The sequence below is a fragment of the Orcinus orca genome, chromosome 6 (assembly GCF_937001465.1).
Source record: "Orcinus orca chromosome 6, mOrcOrc1.1, whole genome shotgun sequence".
In the NCBI taxonomy this organism is placed as follows: Eukaryota; Metazoa; Chordata; class Mammalia; order Artiodactyla; family Delphinidae; genus Orcinus; species Orcinus orca.
In genome coordinates this window covers 64,296,505-64,317,494 of record NC_064564.1, presented here as the reverse complement: position 1 = coordinate 64,317,494, position 20,990 = coordinate 64,296,505, and the positions used below count along the sequence as shown (strand labels likewise).

General features: G+C 34.6%; 1 protein-coding gene across 3 annotated transcripts in view; it reads left to right on the top strand.

The window, feature by feature from the left end:
- UHRF2 (ubiquitin like with PHD and ring finger domains 2) overlaps positions 1–19,586 on the top strand; it is a 75,171-nt gene extending 55,585 nt beyond the window's left edge. The window contains exons 7-17 of one of the 3 annotated variants that reach the window (XR_004476492.2): positions 1,252–1,375; positions 1,639–1,746; positions 4,429–4,533; positions 7,244–7,350; positions 10,577–10,739; positions 11,433–11,573; positions 13,509–13,602; positions 13,932–14,089; positions 16,756–16,943; positions 17,443–17,541; positions 18,560–18,579. Coding sequence is in view for 2 of the 3 variants with exons in the window: in XM_004279120.3 (XP_004279168.1) it covers positions 1,252–1,375; positions 1,639–1,746; positions 4,429–4,533; positions 7,244–7,350; positions 10,577–10,739; positions 11,433–11,573; positions 13,509–13,602; positions 13,932–14,089; positions 17,443–17,541; positions 18,560–18,706 (1,246 nt within the window). In the remaining variant the exon portion in view is untranslated. Of the gene's footprint in view, positions 1–1,251; positions 1,376–1,638; positions 1,747–4,428; positions 4,534–7,243; positions 7,351–10,576; positions 10,740–11,432; positions 11,574–12,375; positions 12,542–13,508; positions 13,603–13,931; positions 14,090–16,755; positions 16,944–17,442; positions 17,542–18,559 lie in introns of those variants that run through there. The other 2 variants (XM_004279120.3, XM_033404416.2) reach the window with 2 other exon arrangements.
- Positions 19,587–20,990: the final 1,404 nt, after the last annotated feature.

Below are 20,990 nucleotides of genomic sequence, written 5' to 3'. Positions count from 1 at the left end.
ATAATATCTGCTTTCACCGTAAGATCTTTGATAAAATTGTAGTTATAGGGTTAGCACATCAGGTAAAATACAATCTTTCTTACAACAAATTAATTTTTGGAAGGCTTCCTGATTTCCAAATTAGTAGGGATTTTACTTGATAGTATTTATTGCCGTATCATACATAATTTTACCTTGAATTTGTTTCTGTATCTCACTGCCCTGCTAATTTTCTCAGGGACTGAATTGTTTACATGTCTCATAATTAGGCAGTCAAAATTAACTAGTGGGTACAGGTGTCATTTTCTTTACTCTGTAGGCCACGTGGCATAGATCATTATAAAATGGGAAGCATAGAAAAAGAAATCTAAGACTAATAGGGGAGTGGCCAGTTGATCTTTGGATATACTCAAAGTTTCCATTTCTTGGTGACTCAAGAGTAGTCCCATCTCATTCTATAGACATACTTATGCTTTGCTTTTTAGAAATGATATAAGGCAGATTATAATGGTGTACAAGTTACAGTAGAATGACCAAATACAGATAGACTAAAGGACAAACAAGTATAGAGAATTGAAATTGAGCTAGAGATAAAGCTAATATAAGCAAGCATCCTTGAATCCAGTGTACTTGTTATAATAAACTATACTTTTTTGGGGGGGACATTTTATTTGCAGCAATATTCTCTAATTAGAAAAATCATAAAATATCTACAGAAAGCTTTCTGGAGGTAATATGTGATTTTAGCAAGGTGACAGGACACCCGTTCAGCACCCGTTCAGCACGCAGATATCAATCACATTTCATTATGCCTGCAATTAGACTATATACATTTTTGAATCTGAGAGTTCTAATAACGAATTTAGATGGGGAGATGTATCAGTTGCATGGATCATTGTTCAGTCTAGAATCATCTATTCTTACCACTTTTGCTTTAATGATAAAAACTTTAAATGAATAATTTCCACTCTGAGGATTAGTGATAAGATCAGAGTTTATGGTGCCATTTAAATTGGACAGCCTTGTTTGGCTTTTGCACTGCATTTGAGAATTTGATAATAAAATATTTTAAGTTCTCTAAAAGAATGACAAGTTTTTTTCGGTGAGCTTAATCATGTAAATATTTTGAAAAGCTTAATACTGAAATGCTAACTGAAACTCTGTAATATACACCAAGTATTACATCTTAAAACTTGTTCTAACCTAGAAAGGCCATCTGTTATTGGCTTTAATATAATATTATCAAAATTCCTTTTCTTCTTTTTTTTTAAGGTATTGTCCTTCCTGTAAAACTGATTCTAGTGAAGTTGTAAAGGCTGGTGAAAGACTCAAGATGAGTAAAAAGAAAGCAAAGATGCCATCAGCTAGTACTGAAAGCCGAAGAGACTGGGGCAGGGTAAAGAAGGAAGTTTCTTTTTCTTCCTAGTTATAAGGTTTATAACTGTGACGCAAGTTACAGTGTTTCAGTTCCAATAGTAGTAACGGTATAAATGATGTTACGAATCTGAAATATTAACAAATAACCATATTGATTAATCATATAAATTGTTAAATATTAATCATATAAATTGTTTTTATTTTATCCACATTTTATGGGAATTAAGGGCTTTCTTTAAGATTTAACATAACTGATTTCTCAGTTTGTTCGGTACCTTGTAGGGAATGGCCTGTGTTGGTCGCACTAGAGAATGTACTATTGTTCCTTCTAATCATTATGGACCTATTCCTGGAATTCCTGTTGGATCGACTTGGAGATTTAGAGTTCAGGTATGTTTTAAATTGGCTTAGTTGAAAGGGTAAAATTGGGTATAGTTCAAATTGTAGCAGTGTTGATTGATTCTAAATGGACCAACCTAGGTAGTATCACATGGCATTCAGTTGTTAGAATGAAAGATTTCCTGTAGGATGGGTAGACTCTTGCTCATAGCTTAGCAGACAGAGGAGCACACATCATGGAATTAGGCTTCCTCTAAGCCTTTGAATCACTTCGTTTTACTATTCTGTTATAGTTATGGTAGTTAAAGTTATTAAGTGTTCTGAAGAACTTTTCTTGCCAAGAATTTAATATTTGAAATAGATCTTTAAGTCACGCAGTAAGTTCTCATTTAATGTCATTGATCTGCAAGGAAGCTCACTTAGGGTGTTTTCTTTGGGGATTATCCTCTTGAATGAATGTTAAGATATTGGTTAGAGGAAATGTCAGATAATCCAAGGATTAAATTACTTCTCTTTTCCTCTTGAAGAAAACTCTTGTACTTTTCTAATTTCTTCTTTAGAAAGGTAATTTTTTCGTTATGGAAAATTTAATGTGGAAAAAAGAATATCTTAGGTAAAGAGCAGTTTCCAATTAGACAGGATTCTGAACTTTAAGAGTCGAATAGCCCTGGTGCTTAGACCATTGATAAAAATTTTAAGATTAAAATAATGTAATACATAGCATGGAAAGTTAAATACTAGAGTATGATTTATATTTTAAAAGTCTACCCTCTTTTTTCACCATTTTCTGTTTCTAAGAGGCAATCACTTTAAAGTTACTTTTTCTGAATTTACCTCCTTATTTATAAATAACATGTTTGTGTGGCTTTTGTCTTTATATTTTGGTTTTATTAATCTCTTTCAATGGAAGACAAGAATTTAGTTTAACACACTCTGTCCTCTCATCCTTGCAATGGTTATATCATAATTTTGAATAAATCAATTTTCAAGGCTTATATTATGACTTTGGATCTATAAATACAGTAAAAAAAAAAACTGAGTTCAGGCATACCTCATTGCATTGTGCTTTGCTTCACTGTACTTCACAAATACTGTGTTTTTTACAAATTGAAGCTTTTTGGCAACCCTGTGTCAAGCAAGTCGATAGGCGCCATTTTTCCGACAGCATTATTTTTTAATTAAGGTGTGTACGTTTTTTAGACATAATGCTGTCATACACTTAAGACTACAGTATAGTGTAAATATGACTTTTATATGTACTGGGAAACCAGAAAATTTGTGCGACTCGCTTTATTGCAATATTTACTTTATTGTAGTGGTCTTGGAACCAAACCTGAAATATCTCTGAGGTATGCCTGTACAATAATAAATAAGATCTATTTTTTATACTATGTATTATTTATAATATTTATATATGAAATAAAAATTATAATAAAATACACTTAGTGTATTTTTAATTGCCTTGTTCTTTGTTTGCTTCTTTTTTTTGTATGCCTGTCATTCATTCCCAGATTGTAAAAGCCTCATTAATAATGGTGTAAGATGACTGAGGTCATTGGCCTAAGCATTTAGGAGGACAGATTTGCAGTTTAGGAAGTAGGGAAGATTCAGCATGATTTATTATCGGGGTTGGTGAGGTTGAGAATCAAATGGTCCTATGCTCTAAAGTACCTAAGCGTTTCCAAGGCCTAAATCCAGGTTCTGTTGCTCTTATCAGCTTCTCATCAACTTCTAATGTGCCTCTTTACCTAGCCCGCTATACAGGCTTGGATTTACTCTGCTAAGAACAGTTGTGTGATAAACAAATGAATTAGAATACTTCTCTTAGGGAGTTTGAAGTACGCAAAGAAGTGACACTTAAGTTTAAGTGAGCCAGCATTGAAGATACATGGGGAAAAGTAGTAGGCCATTGAAATAGAAGAATTGCATGAATAAACTGAAAAATGGGTAGTATGTTTATCATTGAGTAGTTGGGCTCAGATGTATAGGCTCCATAATGGAGAAGCTGAAGATAAGGCTGGGAAAGTAGATAGCAGCCTGGTTGAGAGAGGGTAATATGTAATACTTAACTTGGGCTTAATATACTATTAAGACTGTTTAATACATGTTAAGCAGTTGGAAATTAAAAGCAGATATGTTCTTAAAAGGATCATTCTGTTTGTGATAGGTAGAATGAGTTTGAAGGAACAAAACTGCTGGAGGCAGTGAAAAAGGGCATGTTTTAAGTATTCATACTCAAACTAGGCTTATATCAGTGAAAGTAGAAAAAGATGGTTTTGAGAGATTTAGGCGATCAAATCAGCAATATTTGCGACCAGATGGGTTTGAAGAATACAGAAGAATGAGGCTGAAATGACTCTTGCCTTTTTGACTTGGCTAGGGAACAGTGCCATAATGAAAGATGAGAAATGAGAAAAAAAGAGATCTAGAGCACTTATAGTAAATTATTTTTTGCCCAAACTGAGCTGGAATTACCAATAGACATAGGATAATAATTATTTAATAGTTATTTTGAAACACAGTTCTAGGCCTGAGCAGTTTTAAGAGTTATCAGTTCAGTACCTGAAGGATATATAGTTGGGGAGAAGTAGTCTGTGAGCAAAACTTAGAATTCTGTGTGATATTCAGTTCTTAGTTGAGGCTTTTAGGATACAATAACATATGTGAAACCATTTTGTAAACGTAACTTAACGAACTGTTCAAAGGTATTTTGCGTCTCTCTTGATGTTATAGGTGAGCGAAGCGGGTGTCCATAGGCCCCATGTTGGTGGAATTCATGGTCGAAGTAATGATGGAGCTTACTCTCTTGTCCTGGCTGGTGGATTTGCGGATGAAGTAGTAAGTCATGATACAAACTTGTTCTTTAGAACCTGTCTTGATCATTCAGTAAAATACAGAAGCTTTGTCCAGGATAAATCCCATCTCTTTTAGCATCGTTTTTATGTTGAAGTAGTCAGTTTTTTACCAGTTAAAAAGTAAATCAATTGGCAGTCTTTAAGCTTTGTGTGTACTGATTATTGCAGTGAAAATAGTCACATTTTCTTTAGAGCTCATTTTTAATTTTGGACTCATTTACATTTTTTTTCATTTTTTTCATCTTTTTTTAATGTACATTTTTAATAATTGTCGATTGACATGTAGCATTAGAAATAATACAGAGATGTCTTTGCCCTTTATTCAGTTTCAGCCAGTGGTAACATCTTGCGAAACTATAGTTTAATATCACAACCAGGATACTGACATTGATACATTCAGGACACTGAACATTTCCCTTACCACAAGGATCCCTCATGTTGCCCTTTTTTAGCCACCATACTATATCTGCTCCCCCAACCCCCCTTAACCCCAGACAACCACCAATCTGTTCTCTGTTTCTATAATTTTGTCACTTCAAAAATTTTTACAAATGAAATCGTATAGTGTATAACCTTTGGGATTGGCTTTTTTTCACTCAGCATATAATCCTCAAATTGTGGCATGTGTCAATAGTTCATTCCCTTTTATTGCTGAGTAGTGTTCCATGGATATAGGTGTACCACAGTACAACCATTCACCCATTGAAGAACATCTTGGTTATTTCCAGCAAATAATGCTGCATTAAAAATTGTGTACAGGTTTTTTTGTAAATATGAGTGTTCATTTTTCATTTCTTTGGGATAAATGCCCAGAAGTGTAATTGCTGGGTTGTATGGTAGTTGCATGATTCGTTCTTTAAGAAACTGCCAAAAAAAAAAAAAGGAAAAAAAGGAAAAAAAGAAACTGCTGAAGTATTTTCCAGAGTGACTGTACCACTTCTTGTTCTTATCAGCAGTGTATGAGTGATTCAGTTTCTCTGCATCCTCACCAGCATTCAGTGTTGTTGCTTTCTTTTAGCCATTCTGATAGGTATGTAGATATAGCTCATTGTAGTTTTAGTTGACATTTCCCTAATGGCTAAGAGTGTTGGACATGATTTATTTATTTGCTATGTGTATATCCTCTTGGGTGGTGTAGCTCTTCAGGTCTTTTGCCCATTTTCTAATTGGGTTGTGGGTTTTGTTTGTTTTTACTGTTCATTGGATGTGTAGTTTGCAGGTATTTTCTCCCAGTCTGTTTCATCTGCGTGCTTTCATGGTATAATGATGAATTCAAGCATAGATAATGACATAGAATTTAACTATTTTTACATGATTATTTGCTGCTTGAAGAATAATCAGAAATGTTTTTGTTCTTACGTTTCAAACACTGTTGAACTTAGGTTGTCCCTATTATGCTCTCTCCTACCTAGTTCACACTACTTTTTCCTTTATAGCACTACCACAGTTACAACTTTAAAAGTCGACAAGGTTATAAATATGAGCATTGTGAAGTCAATCCAGATACCATTTGGAAGACTGTATCTGATCAATTTAAGAAGTATTCTGGACTGTTTTAGATGTACTTATTTATTAGAATCCTTCAAATGGAGTATACACTGAAGATGAAATTCCTTAACACCTTATTCTTTAAAATATAGACCTCAATTTTGGGTCAACAAAGTGAATTGAATGAAGGTTTTAGGACATATGGAAACACTTAAAACCATGAGATTTTAGTTATGACTTTTAATCAAAGGAAAAACTAGATGCAAAATAATTGACCTTTATTACAAGCAAGAATTAAGTAGAGAAAACTTCATTATCTTAAGTTCAGTCTGAACTAGTTAAAATAATCTTGCATTGAAGAAGAACCACTACTGAGATAGTGTTAGAATTAATTTACATACTGATAGTTACTTTTCTCAGTTTAAGTACTGAATTAGGCAAAAACAATAGCAATATAAATTTGTAGCTACTGGTGGAGCTAGTTTTTAATATCTTCTTTGGGTGTGTTTTTTTTCACATTTAGTAGATGCTATACAACTTTTAGTATCCAAATTCTTTTCTAACTTTCTTCTTAATGATATGTAATTGTTTTATGCCAATATAATTTGAGTAAACCCATGGACTGTAAAATGTGGAGAACTTACAATGCTGTTACGATTTTTAAGTTTGATATTTAGCAGCAAACTTGGATATGGTGATTCACTTTGTTATAAAGCAGAAACTAACACACCACTGTAAAGCAATTATACTCCAATAAAGATGTTTTTTTAAAAAAAAGCCTTGGATATGGCATAGATTGCTGTTGGGAAATCAGTTTTGGAGTATTTATTAAAATGGTGCCCTGTAAAGAACCTACAAATTAATATTGATAAGTTGATTTTAATAACATTGAATTAAACTAAACAATACTCCCAACCCATAAGACCTTATTTTGTAACATTCTATAAATTATTTGTATAAGAATAGCTATGTTTGGAGGTGTTGGAAGCTATAACTTTAAAATGAAATCTTTAGATCAAGTGATACAGCTTGAAGGTATATTACACACAAGATTGCATTTTAATTTTGCCTTATTTTGGTAGATAGATACCTTGAGAGAACATGTCAGCTTATAACATCCGAACCAAAAGTTCTGACTCTGAAACAAGAATTGGTGAATTATACCTGGGTTTAGGTGTTTTAATGCCAAAAATGTTCTCCTGCAGGACCGAGGTGATGAATTCACATACACTGGGAGTGGTGGTAAAAATCTTGCTGGTAATAAAAGAATTGGTGCACCATCGGCTGATCAAACATTAACAAACATGAACAGGTACTCTATATTGTTAGTTTGTAAAGACTGTTAAGAATTTGGGCTTTGTGTAAAAGTTGGATTATAGGACTATAATTTATAACTTACACTGTAGAGGAGAATCTTAAATTGTGAGTTAATATAGCTAAAATATAAATCCTATTACCTGATTAGTATATAATTACTTATAAGCTTCCTAACTTATTTCTTAGTATCATTTTTTTAAATGACATAATTCCCAGTCTTAATACATGTGCTTTGCATTTGGAAACATGTTGAAACCTTTAAAGGAAAGGAACCTATATAATTTAATGAAATTGAGGACAAGGTGGCTTATCTACTACCACATTGGTCAAAGTTATGTTCTACTAAACACAGATTTATCTTTTAAAGTGACAAACTTCTTTTTAGAGGAGACTAATGTGAAATAGGGTTATGTTTGGGAGCCACATTTATGTGCATAAGTGAAACATCAGATAACTTAATCAGAACTACACAAGGTGCTTTTAGGATTTATGATAAAATGTCTTTTATCTGTTAAAAAAGAGAATGTTTAGGTACAAAAGAGCCACCTTGTGCTGACTTTATTCTATAGAAATATTCATGATATTCCAGCTTCCATGGGAATAGAAAATTTAATAACTTCAAAATGTTTTATTTTGTAAATGCATGCTAATACCAATAATTAAGTAACCCAAACCATCAGATACCAATGACCACATTATAACCTGTCATACTGATAATTTTGTGATCATGAAGTTGAAATTTTTTGTATCCTATTATTAAGGGTATTTTGTGGAATACTGAGTAAAAGTGAGTATTTTTCGCTTTCCTGAGTCTAAATCACTCAGTTTTAAGTAGTGTGTCCTTAATTTCTGATTACCATGTGAAGTAAAGAATATACTTTATGATTTCAAGACTTTGTTGCATACCAAGTTACATAGAATCTGTTTTTATGTCTTCCTTCTATATTATTTCTGACAGTAGGATTATTTTATTGAACCAGCAGAGGAGACAGGTCAGATTTGCTGGTGAAACATTGCTGAGGTAGGAGTCCAGCCCCTACGCAGTCTTTTTCTAACAAGAAAGCAACTCTTTAGGAAGAATGATCTTAAAAGGAATTAGAAATATTTCGATGTGTATTGTCAATGAAAATGTATCTTGAATTTGCAAAAGGGCTTTTTCATGTTGTCAAATCTGAAAATTATATTTTCCCTTTAATAATAAGATTATTTGGCTTGAATGAAACTTCCTTTGTAACTACCTGCACTTGTAATGTACATGATAGATTCTTGTCAAGCTTTTGAAGAATCTAATAAATATACCCTGTTTATCATATGTCACAATCTCAGAAAATAATTGACAAGTAGTAAAAATGTTTATATTAATAAGGAAGGTAGTGAAAATGAAATAGAAACTCAAAACAATTTAGGATTGACTTATCACGGAGACTAACATTCCTTCAGGTAATTTATACATGAAGCTGTGAGTACACCTTGTGATTGTAAAGGCCTCTTAGGCAAAGGTACCTATATGTTTTATAAACACGAAAGCTGAGGTGAAAGCTCTGACCCATAGTATACTCTTTCCTGACGTGTATATGGTCTAATTCCTTTTTTGTTTCTCTACTAAGAGGTAGTTTGATACCTGCTTTTTGCTTTTGAGAAGTTTGTTCCTGTTTCTTCTCAGCTCTTCCACTTTATGAAACTGAAGAGGGCAGCAGGTAACCTGGCCATCCTTTATCAGGGCGGTTAGAGGCAATCGATTGAGCTGTGGATAGAATAATGGAAAAGCCTTGTTGTTTTGCCTAGTTTCATCCTCTTGGACTCTTTATACAAACTTGAACAGACTGCATACTTAGGTGAAACTAGAAGTGAGTTAATAATTCCAGTTAATGGTGCAGTCATTATGATGGAAGGTACCTGTGAGCACCAAAGCATTCCACTCATTAATGTGAAGATAGTACATATCTCTTTCTTAGCTCTTTAAGAGGATGAAGTATATGTATCTCAATAGGTATTCCATAAATAATACCAGCCCTAGAATTGATGGCTACATTTTCTTCTACCTCAGAGTTTTAATTCATCTCCCATTTGAGATAAAAAAGATAACTTGGTGACCTTTAACTCTCTGACCATGTCTATTAAAAAAATGTTTTAACAAAACACTTAAGTTCATTTACTTTAACTATGATAGAAAGATTATAGTAGATTAGTCATTTAGTCTTAAGGTCTTTTGTTTGGGGTTTTTTGGTTTGTTTTTGAGCTTGCATAAAAAGAACTATACCCTGAAAAAGCATGTTGTATCATATCTGATTTTACCAGATTTGAGGGGAGGGTATCTTTTTTTTAACCTTAAATGTTCTTAGTGGATTCTTCTCACTTAGGATATAGGTGTCTTAGAGGAAAAATACTAACTTTAAATACATTCTAGTTTGTCTTTTGGGGAGCAGGACTAAGTTTCCCCAAGGAAGGTCTTCTAACGTCTATTAACCTTACTGATTAATTACTACTAGGTGAGTACACATACTAAGGAAGCTTCAGCTAAATCCAGTGCTGCTTCCAGTCAGTGTTCCTCCTTGTTCATGTGTCATCAGTAAAATGTAGTGATCTTGAGCAGCCAAAAATCTTTATTGTCATGATTTAGCACAGGTATTTGAATGCTTCAGTTTTATTTACACTTACCTTTTTACTGGAAGTCTTTAAAGGATATTCTCATATTAAACTTGTTCTTATTATCTTCTAAACTTTAAGGAATCTCTATTGTCTGGAATGTGGAAAGTAGACCTAGAAAGGTCATTCATACCTTGCTGACAAATTTATTTTTCTGGATTTCTTTCTACATTTTTCCAGCAATTTACCTCATTCCCTTATCAAAAATAACTATTACAACAATCACTTGCTTTAGTTTTCCAACTTTCTCCCTTCCCTCAACAAACGTTATTTAAAGAAAATTCCATGTATTTCTAGTTGTTTTCTATTATACGTGGCACAGATGTTATTACTTTCAGAAGAACCCTACAGGCTATCTGAGAACCAATCCCCTGGCTTGGGGGTGACATCAGAAAACTGATTTGTCTTCTCTGCTGGTGGGGGAAAGCATAATCCTATTATCTGGAATAATATGGAAAGAATCATAGAATCTTAACCATCAGGTAAGGCATAATTCACCTTTTAATTGAGCTAATGATGCGATTATATACTTGAAGAAAGATTACTTGGTATAAAGACTTTGTTTTATTTTTTAGGGCATTGGCCCTAAACTGTGATGCTCCATTGGATGATAAAATTGGAGCAGAGTCTCGGAATTGGAGAGCTGGTAAGCCAGTCAGAGTGATACGCAGTTTTAAAGGGAGGAAGATCAGCAAATATGCTCCTGAAGAAGGCAACAGATATGATGGCATTTATAAGGTGCTCTATCTGGCATGACATCTTGTTAGTCATTCTTCCTGGGCTTTCAAGACAGGGTTGCCACAGGGAACTGCTCTACTGTGGGTGGGCTAAAGGAAACAATAGATCATCTTGGTTGGTCTTTCTACTTTTTCTGGAAATACAACACGTACAAAACGATCTCTTAATTTTGACACTTGTCTTTTAAGGCTTATCTGAAGTCCCTAAAGGCAGAGTTTTATTTTGGGTTAAGTTTTTTTTACAAGTATATATTCTCTTATGATAAAACTGTTCAAATAACTTGGCCGTTGTAGATATTGATTCTTATATCTTCCAGAATGATTCTAATTTTAATAGATTTTTCAAAGCGGAGCACATCATAATTTTGAAAATAGGTTGCATTCTTTGTTTTAAAAATGAAGACATCTACTGCCACCATTTTTATCTACTATTATGCAAAATTCTATTAATTAATGAGCATAATCTTGCTGCTACTTCAAATTTATAGCAATCTATACTTAACGGGAATTATCATAATTAGGAAATAAGGTCAAAACAATATTTAAGTGCATATTTTTTACTTACTATTACAGCAGAGCAAGTATCTTTCAAAGTTGCATTTAGTTCTGCCAAGTTTACTTAAAACACTAATATGACATTATAAATAAGTCTGAACTTTACATTTCAAACTAGTACTGAAATATTACGATTTAGGTGGTGAAATACTGGCCAGAGATTTCATCAAGCCATGGATTCTTGGTTTGGCGCTATCTTTTAAGGAGAGATGATGTTGAACCTGCTCCTTGGACCTCAGAAGGAATAGAACGGTCAAGGAGACTATGTCTACGTTTACAGGTTAGATTACATTTGTCTAGGCTACTTGTATTTTCATAAAAACGTACGCCTCTGTACTATCTATGTGCCTTAACACTGGATATAACCCACAGCAGTTGGTCAGTGGACTGTAAGGGGTGAGGAATGAGATCATGCAAGTATACGGAAGGAAAAGAAGTAAAAAAGTAGCATCCTAGGTGTCAAACTGCCCTAAGACCAAGAATTGTGCTTGAGGAAAGCTGGGCTTGACAATGAAATGTAAAATGCAGTTGACCCTTGAACACCATGGGTTTGAACTACATGGGTCCAGTTATACATGGATTTTTTTCAATAGCAAATATTTCAGTACATATCTGTGGTTGGTTGAATCTGCAGATGCGGAGAGCCAACTATAAGTTACACTGGGATTTTCAACTTGAGAGGATTGGCCCTGCCCTAACCCCCTATGTTGTTCAAGGGTCAGCTGTATTTCCAGTTCAATCTGGACTTGAAGTATGAGGGAAAGGGATACCTAAAATTTAGATATAAGAGGCCTTGAGAAGGGAAGTTTATCCTAGAGGGCACAGGGGGTGTGTCTCTGGTAGGGGAAGGGGGGAGGTGGCTTATAAGAGTGGTCTGCTTTCTACCCTTCTCACTTTTCCTCACCCCTTTTCTCTCTTCCCCCTCAAAGCTGCTTCCTTGTCCTGTCACCACCTTTAGTGCTTTGCCTTTTTTTTTTTCCCTTTGCCCATGCTCAGCTGTTAACCCATATAAGACTTTGTTGGTTTTTTGTGCATAATGGATGGTATGGCTACATTTCCCCTCCACTGCCTATACACCCTAGACTTTGTCCCTGACACTGACTTCAGAGCATGGTTTGAGTTCATCCTCCATCATTCCCCATCGCTGTGCTTCTCGTAAAGACTACCAGCTTTGTCATTTCCCCTGGCTCTGCCCACACTGCATGTGTAGGGGCTGAACTATGGGCAAGTGTCTGACCACCCAGGCAGGTGAGTGTGTCTCTTCTAGTGCAAGTCTGTTTCTGTTTTTGTTTTCTTTTTAAACTCATAGAATTGTTTAAATGAGACCCATCAGCTGCTAAAATAACTGTCAAAATAATTCCTTTTTTAACTAAATATTTTTTAAACCTATTGTTAAATCCATTTTCAAAGGATTTTTTTTTTCAGGTCTGCTGTTCAGCAGAGCAGTGTTCTAGATAGGTTAAATTTGAAACAGTTGAGCAGAACAAAGCATATAAGCCAGTCAGCTATGATGAGTTAATATCATTGATGAGGCCTGTATAACATATTGAGCTTTAAATATGAGTGATATCACAAAGCATGTCCAAAAGAAAGCATAGCCAATAAAACACAAGGGTAATAGGGTAGAATTTATCCCTTAAAGCCTAACCTTTTAGTTGATAAAGAATTCAGTAATTTAGTGGCTTTAGGTCTTCTAAAAGCTCTCCCACCCCACCCCACCCCTGCCTCTTAATTTGGGGTGATAGAAATTTGGCCCTTCATGGGGTTTTTTGTTTTTAAGATTGGCTCCATAACTTAGTGTAACGCCAACTATATGAGTATCATCTATTGTGCTCTTTGGTTGATCTTCACTTACCTTCATATCTAATTCTACTTTCCTTTCTTTCTCAAACTTTTTAAGCCCCCTAGTCACAACTCCTAAAAAGTTCTTTCCTCTTTTTGATCTGAAACTAAGATCATCACTGATCTGAAACTAAGATAAAATGGAATATCTTTAACAGTCAAAGCTACATGGTTTTACACTGAATTGGGGATTTTTAATAGTCTTCTGTCCTTTTAATTGTTTCTTTAAACGTCTGTGTCCTTTATATAAATCTTTTCAATTTAGGGAAAGTATAGATTCCTCCCCATTCCCCTTTTTAAATTTCTGACAAGGATCTAGAACCCCTCTTCTCTGTGAAGCTTAAATCTACATTGTACTTTTTTCCCTCGTCAGTATCCAGTAGGTTACCCTTCAGATAAGGAAGGGAAGAAGACTAAAGGACAGTCAAAGAAGGCCAGTGGAGCCCCAAAAAGGCCATCTACAGATGGTAGGTAATGATTGCAGGACATAAATCTGAATAACATAGTTTCTAATAAAGAGAAATATTAAGGGAGTAAATTGAAAACTCATAAGAAATTAAAAGAAAAATGAAGGGTTTTTTTTTTTTTTTGGTGGGGGTGGGGTGGGGTGAGCTTTTTGTGTATCTTAATAGTGTCAGAGCCTAAACAAAGTATCCTAAACTATATGGGAAAGTTAAATGCTGCTCTACCCTGGTTATCTTCATGCTAAACATAATTGGTGCCAGTTTACTCTTTCGTTTCATAGTTCTGCTTAGAACCACTTGTAGTGTGCTGATGTATTTTTAAATAAATCTAGATGATTGTCCAAGTGCCTCCAAAGTACCGAAAGCATCAGATTCAGCAGAAGCAGTTGAGGCTTTCCAACTAACCCCTCAACAACAACATCTAATCAGAGAAGATCATCAAAACCAGAAGCTATGGGATGAAGTTCTTGCATCTCTTGTGGAAGGACCAGTATGTAAATATTTTTTAATAAGTTTCTAATATTAACAAATGATGAAAAATATTTTCCCTATGAATTATCATTTTCACAAGTCAGTTAAAACTTGGTCCTTTTATCTAATCTTCTCACCCAGTACGGCCACCTTTCAGAAATGAGGCAGCACTTGATGCTTTTAAATTGATTTTTGTCCTCTTAGATGTTGGTTTTTTGACCTCTCTGTGCTTGAACTTGATCATTTATGGTGAGGTGCTATTCATAGGAAGAATTTTCAGTTGTGGAACACATTCAGTTTAATCTAAAATTCATCAGGAAAGTTTTGTTATAGCTCAAAGTTACCTGATAGAACAAGTCTTAAGCAATTCAGCATAATTTTCAATGCCCACATGTTCAACCTAGGAGTAAAATAAACCAGCATTTATTTAAGTATTTCATATGTTTTGGATTTTTTTTCCTTTTTTTTTTGGTAATGATAAAATTTTTAAGTGAAAAGGAATTTCAAGGTTAACTGACATCTGGGTTTTGTGTTAAGCTGTGTTTTGCAATGAAGCTTTCTTATCAAATCCCAAAAGGTAGGGGTTTCAAATGTAAATTGTTCATTCTTTGCTCACTGTTCTTATTGTCTCTAATTTTGCTTATAAATTTGATTCTTTTGTTTTCTTAGATATTAGCCCCTTGTCATGTGTAATATTGGTACTCTTCTTTCTTCAAAAAGAAAAGCTGCTGTTGTGGGTGAGGTCTAGTATCCTCTCTTGAAATTCCACTTTGTCATTTTTTAGTAATTTCTTCCTTCCAATGTTTTCTTCATTTTTCTGAGTACGTTGGCCAGAACTTCTTGTGTGTCTGAAATGGCGTTAATGCGTATCTATATGCCCCTTTTATGTGCATTTAGAGGGAACTCTCATAGTTTTTATGTTGCTTTTTGTTTGACAAATAGTCATCATTATGGAAACATCTTCCTGATACAGTTTGTAGACTTAGAAATGAATGAGGTTTATCAGATGCCCTTTGGATTGATACTGGAGGGTTTTTTTTCTTTGTTTCATCTATAAATGTGATATTTTGGGTTGTCCTTGGGTAGAATGAGACTTACATGTTTAGAGGACAGAGAAAAGTGAGTTAGCTCTGTGAGAAGTGTTACTTGCTTTTTAGCCAAGAGAACCAGGTATATGGAGAGTCTGACTCTGGTACGTCAGATTCTTTTTCACTTAGAGCAAGTAAGAAACAGCAAGCAGTTGTTGGTCATGGTCTGATTATTTTCTGGTTGGAGAGGATACAGCTAGTTAGTAATAACTCAGGTGAGTTCCAGCTGTGAGTGGGCAGAAGACAAAGTAGCAGATACAGTTGAAGGATAATGCCACCTGAGTGCACATGGAAGTTCTCTTTTGCGCGTCTGTTGTCTGGGTTGGACGTGTATTAGGCTTCAATCTGTGGCTTTTCATATACCCTGTTTATCAATTTTAACAAATTATTGAAGTGGTCAAATCCTGCGAGACTTGGTAGGTATGTGCAAATCAAGTATACTTTTCAACCTCTTCTTTCAATGTAACTTTTATGTGAAAGTCACCAACTGACAGTTCTCAAACAAACAGAAACAATAAAAATCCTGCCCCTGGTGGCAGGATCTTACATACCTATACCTAGGTCAGGTGACTGTGACATTGCTGCTAGTGGTTACTCTGAACATTTATGTACTATTGCCCTGTGTAGGTTTCATGCCCTTTCTTTTCAGATAAATCAGGAACACATTTAGTAAGCCAGAAAAATCAGGTTTTGGCCAGCAGTGACTTTTAAATAAATGCATATATTACATATGTATGCTTATATCCAAACACCTTCCCAAGGCCCTATATGATCTGGCATCCATCCCTACCTACCTCTGCATTCTCCTCTTGCTGCTCTCTCAGGCCCAAACTGCTTTAGCCACAGTGACATCTGTGCTATTTAAACACACTCAACCTGTTCCTGTTCCTAGGCCTTTACACATATACCGTCTCTCTGACTAGAATTCTCCTCTCTGTATCTTCGTGTGGCTCATTCCTTCATATCTTGTAAGTTTCTGCAAAATACTACACTCCTCAGAGAGGCTTTCCCTGGCTATCCTTTCTACAATAGACCCTCCTTACTCTTGGTTTAATTTGCGTTGTTTCCTCAGATACTACTATCTGAAGCTGAGTTTTTAAAAATCTGCTCTCCTAAAGGAATATAAAGTTCATGAGAGCAGAGACTTGGCCTTTTTATTACTGCTATGTAGATGAGTGCCTGGTACATTGTAGGAAATCAAAATGTTGATACTAAATATGCTCATATTACAGGCACTGTGGAGGTACTGGGGAAATATCAGTCATTAACAAAGTAGTTTGTCAGAGAGAAGGTACCTGGTATTAAAGTTAAGTTTTTTCCGCATCTCCCCCTAACTGGTATATTCTTCTAGTGTGTTGAATAACACTTCATTGATAATTCATTTGAGCTTTATAATCCATGCTTAAAAATAAGTTACTATCAAGACATAACTCTGAAATGGAATCTTTGGGTTTTTTTTTTTTACTTGAAATTCCTGTAGATTCTACTTTTTTTATTAACATAAAGAACAAACATAAAATATACTCTCCTACTACCAAAAAATAACTGAGTGGAGGATTATCCTGGTGACTATTCAAAAAACTACTTTTCCTTCTAGGTTAAACAAACAGCTTGGATAAGATGGAACCCAGTAATGGCTTTTGAAGATTATAGACTACCCATCTGATCATGTTTGCTTTATAAAGCTCGACCTTCTGTAATTTAGTCCCAATTTGAGTAAACAGTAGCACCAGGAAAATATGGGATTTGGGGATTGGGGCAAAATATCACAGAAAATTATTCTAGGTAAATAAATACGTTGATTCTTTGGGGTCTTAGATACTAGAGTATTATTGCCAAGTGCTTTTATCTTTTTAAGCATAAAAAATAAGTATTGAAGTTTTGTAAGAGAAAAAGATTGAATATATATAGACATATTAGAATACCATGGAGCTTTTTGAAAATAGATCTGTATGTAATGACCTGAGACAGGCTGTTCATGATTTTTTTAAGTGAAAAATAGTAATCTCTGGAATATGAAGTTTACTTTTTAAAGCCATATGTCCTGACTTTGCAACCTTTGCAACTCAGTCCTAAGATTTAAAAACTAATGTGTCTATCTTATGGATGGGATTTCTGCAGTTTGCTATTACACATTTGCTTGTAGTTACAATCACTACTTGATTTTTTTCTTAATAGAAAACATACTGAATGGGATTGACACTTTTTTCTCCAATTATTTGGAATTCTTTTAATATATTATGAAATGCTAACCTTTTTTTCTTCTCCTTGGGTACCATTCTAGAATTTTCTGAAAAAATTGGAACAATCTTTTATGTGTGTCTGCTGCCAGGAGCTAGTTTACCAGCCTGTGACAACAGATTGCCTCCACAATGTCTGTAAAGTAAGTAGAACTCCTTTCTCATTTTCCCTTGTTAGGCCAGAAGGCACACTAACCTCCAAACCTCTTTTCAGCACGCGAACAAGCATTTTTTTCATGAAGCAGAATAGATAAGGAACCTTGCTGGTTAGGAAGCATTTAATTACATCTTGGTGGTGAATCCATGTTTTAATTCTATAGTAATTCAAATCTGTATAGTCTCAACATTCTATCATGTTTGAAATTATTGAGGAGGGGTTGAAATAGAGAAGAAAGTAACGTGTTGTTGCTATTTTCTGTTACAGCTTATGTATGTTTCATATATTATAGTGCAAACTGAAATAATTTCGTGTACTTGAGGGGACCTAGAACAGATTCTGTCTGGCAGCATGCCCAGAGGAGTTGAATATTGTCTTATCAATGTGGTGTAAAAGGAATTTGAATTTCAGTCAAACCAAGGTTGGAATCTTGTTCTACTGACTGGTGGTTACGTGCCCTGACCTAACTTCTGAACTTAGTTTCTTTTGTAAAATGGAAACCGACCTTCCACATAAGTGTTAGTATGTGACCTTGAGTCAGTTAAGTAGAGCTAAATATATTTTTGGAAAGCACATTATACATTGACTTCATAAAATAGATATAGTTTTAAGCAGGGGATTCCTGAGTTGTTTTTCTTTTGTGCTCTATCAGGAAAGATCAGGATTAAAATCCAGCCTAGAAGGTGAGGCTAGTGGAAACATGCAGAATTCTAACATTCATTTTTACTGGATGAGGAAATTAATGTATACAAAAGTGGTCATTTACCTGAAGTCTCACAGTATGTGTTAGAGGTGGAACTAAAGCCACGTCTGTAGGTTAATTTTCATAGTGCAGATTCAGGCCTTGACAGTTGTTCTTGTTTTATGTTTCTCTTGTTGCCAAACAGTAAGTTTCTAGTTCTGTTTAAAAGCCTAGGTTGTTGAGTACTTTCTATATGCTTTACCCTCAGATGAAATGAGGTGTTTTTTTATTTTGTTTCATTTTGGTTCTGGTTTTGCCTTAGGATTGCTTACAGCGCTCCTTTAAGGCTCAAGTGTTCTCCTGCCCTGCTTGCCGGCACGATCTTGGCCAGAATTACATCATGATTCCCAATGAGGTTCTGCAGACTCTACTTGACCTTTTCTTCCCTGGCTACAGCAAAGGACGATGATTTGTCTACTTCTACTGTGTTGCTCCCCGTGGCTTTTTGGACAATAAAGAATCTAAAATGGTTGGGGTGGGGGGGGGTGGAAGCAATGGTGGACCATATCTCTCACGTTCTGAAGCAGCTAATCCTCTTTCCTACGTAGCCATCATCTTGTGTGTGTAGTAAGAGGCCCATTTCTCAACTGTCTTTTAAATATCAAAAGGTAGTTCTTGTCAGTTTAACAACTAGTTTTAATGAGTAAAAAGTCAAAGCCTCAGCTCTAGTTGATATCCAAGTTATGATTTATTTTGCAACTACCTCAGGACAGAAAAGATTTATGGGGATTTTTTAAATCATTGAATAATTAGTTAAATGAAGTTTTAGCTACACACTGCCTCCCAAATATTAGTTGTGCCTGGTTCATGTAATTTGATTTTCAGAAAAGGAAGTGACACTTGAGATTGTTGGAATGAACGCAGCTTCTGTAGTGTGCATAATACATTTTTAATGTCTTCTTCCATTACAGTGTGTGTTTTGCAGGACAGGTTCATTTTTTTTAGCCAATTTTGTGAGCTCCATTGTGCTTTCTTCTGGTGTTTTATGCAAGCTGACTACTAATGAAAACAATACGAATGCATTGTTGCTGCATTAGTGTAATGTGGTGTGGTTTTGCACTTAAAAGAGGTATTCAGATGATCTAGTTGTAAATGTTCATGTGAAAAGCCTCTTCTGTACTAGTCAAACTGCTTTTAGTGAGTCTCACCAGTGGTTTTACATCTGCAGAGCATTGAGGACTGGGCTGACTTTTTGAGAGGATTGAAATTGCTTCATATTGTGATCCTAAATTTTATATTCACTAAATTCCCTAAAATATACCTTAATAAATATTTTATGACCAGAAAAATAGTTCATCTTGTTTCACTTTTTTACGTTTGTCTGGCTTATATTTGTAGGTGTTTTTAAGAATCAGTCATTTCCAGAGTATTTCATTGTGTGTTTTTACTGAAACATTTTGCACAATTTTTTACTCTTAATTTTTGGTATTGAGAACTAGTATGAAATCTTAAGCACTAAGGGACAGATTTCACCCTGGGTTTGATCTTTTGGGTTGTTTTTAACTGAATGGGGAAAAAGTTTCAAATTAAGAACCAAGTGACTATTCTTTTATTTATAACAACCAAGTCTTATGTTCAATTTAAGCATAATCAGTGCTACTTATTTCACAAACCTGAGAATATTCTAAAACAGTTCTAGTTTCTGAAACTAAATTTTCATAAAACTTTTAATATTATCGAATCAGTTTTCCTACCCCTGAATTCAGAGCCATAAATATAGCCAATATTTATTGAATATTTGCTTTGCATTTGTTCATGTGTGTTTATTTAATTCTGACAGTCCTAATAGGCAGGATTTCTTATCCTCTTCTTATGGATGAATATCAAAGGCACAGAAAGGTTAAGAAACTGGCCAAAGTTCATAGGGCAAGGAAGTGCCAGAACAGTGCTGTAAACAGGCTATCTGAGTCCAGACCTGGCAATCTACTTCTGGGCTATGTAGACTCTCACATTTGAATATAAGCCAGACTGGTTTCAGTGCTTTTCCTGCATTCAGTTAAGCTCAAAAGCAGCTCTGGGAAACACAGCACCGTGATTGGAGCTACTGTCACTTAGGGCTAGTTTTAAACATTAGAATCATTTTTATTTTGAAGAATCAAATTTAAATTAGATTGAAAATGAATCATTAAATTGCATCATCTAGTATTTTATTTCCTCTGGCATTGGCCATATCGCTGCATGAAGGGTGGAGAATACCTTCCAGTTTCAGCTACTTGAATTTGTTCTACCACTTTTTACGGAAATAAGGAATTCCCACATTTATGCTATATGTTGTTTTAACTTTGCTATAAAATGATAGATTATGAAAAAAAAAGGTGATAACAGCTTAACATGTTCGGAAGTGTCAAGAATGTCCCAAAGCTAAACAATTTTATATTACTCTTAAACTTTTTTCTAAAGACTTCAAGTTTTTTTTACATAAATATTTCAGTTTGTATCTAGAAGATACAGACTTTCAGAAAGCATAATGTTGTCACAATATGTTGTCACACGTGTAAAACAATTTTTTAACTAATTACATCATCAAATCTAGTAAATATTTGTTCGAATTTCCATTGTTTCAAATGTCATACATGGATATTTAAGTTTGTTTGAATCAGGATCCAAATAAGGACTTTACATTGTTACTAATTGCTATCTCGTAAGTATCTTTAATCTGTGTATATCCCCTTAATCTTTTTTTTTCCCTTTGC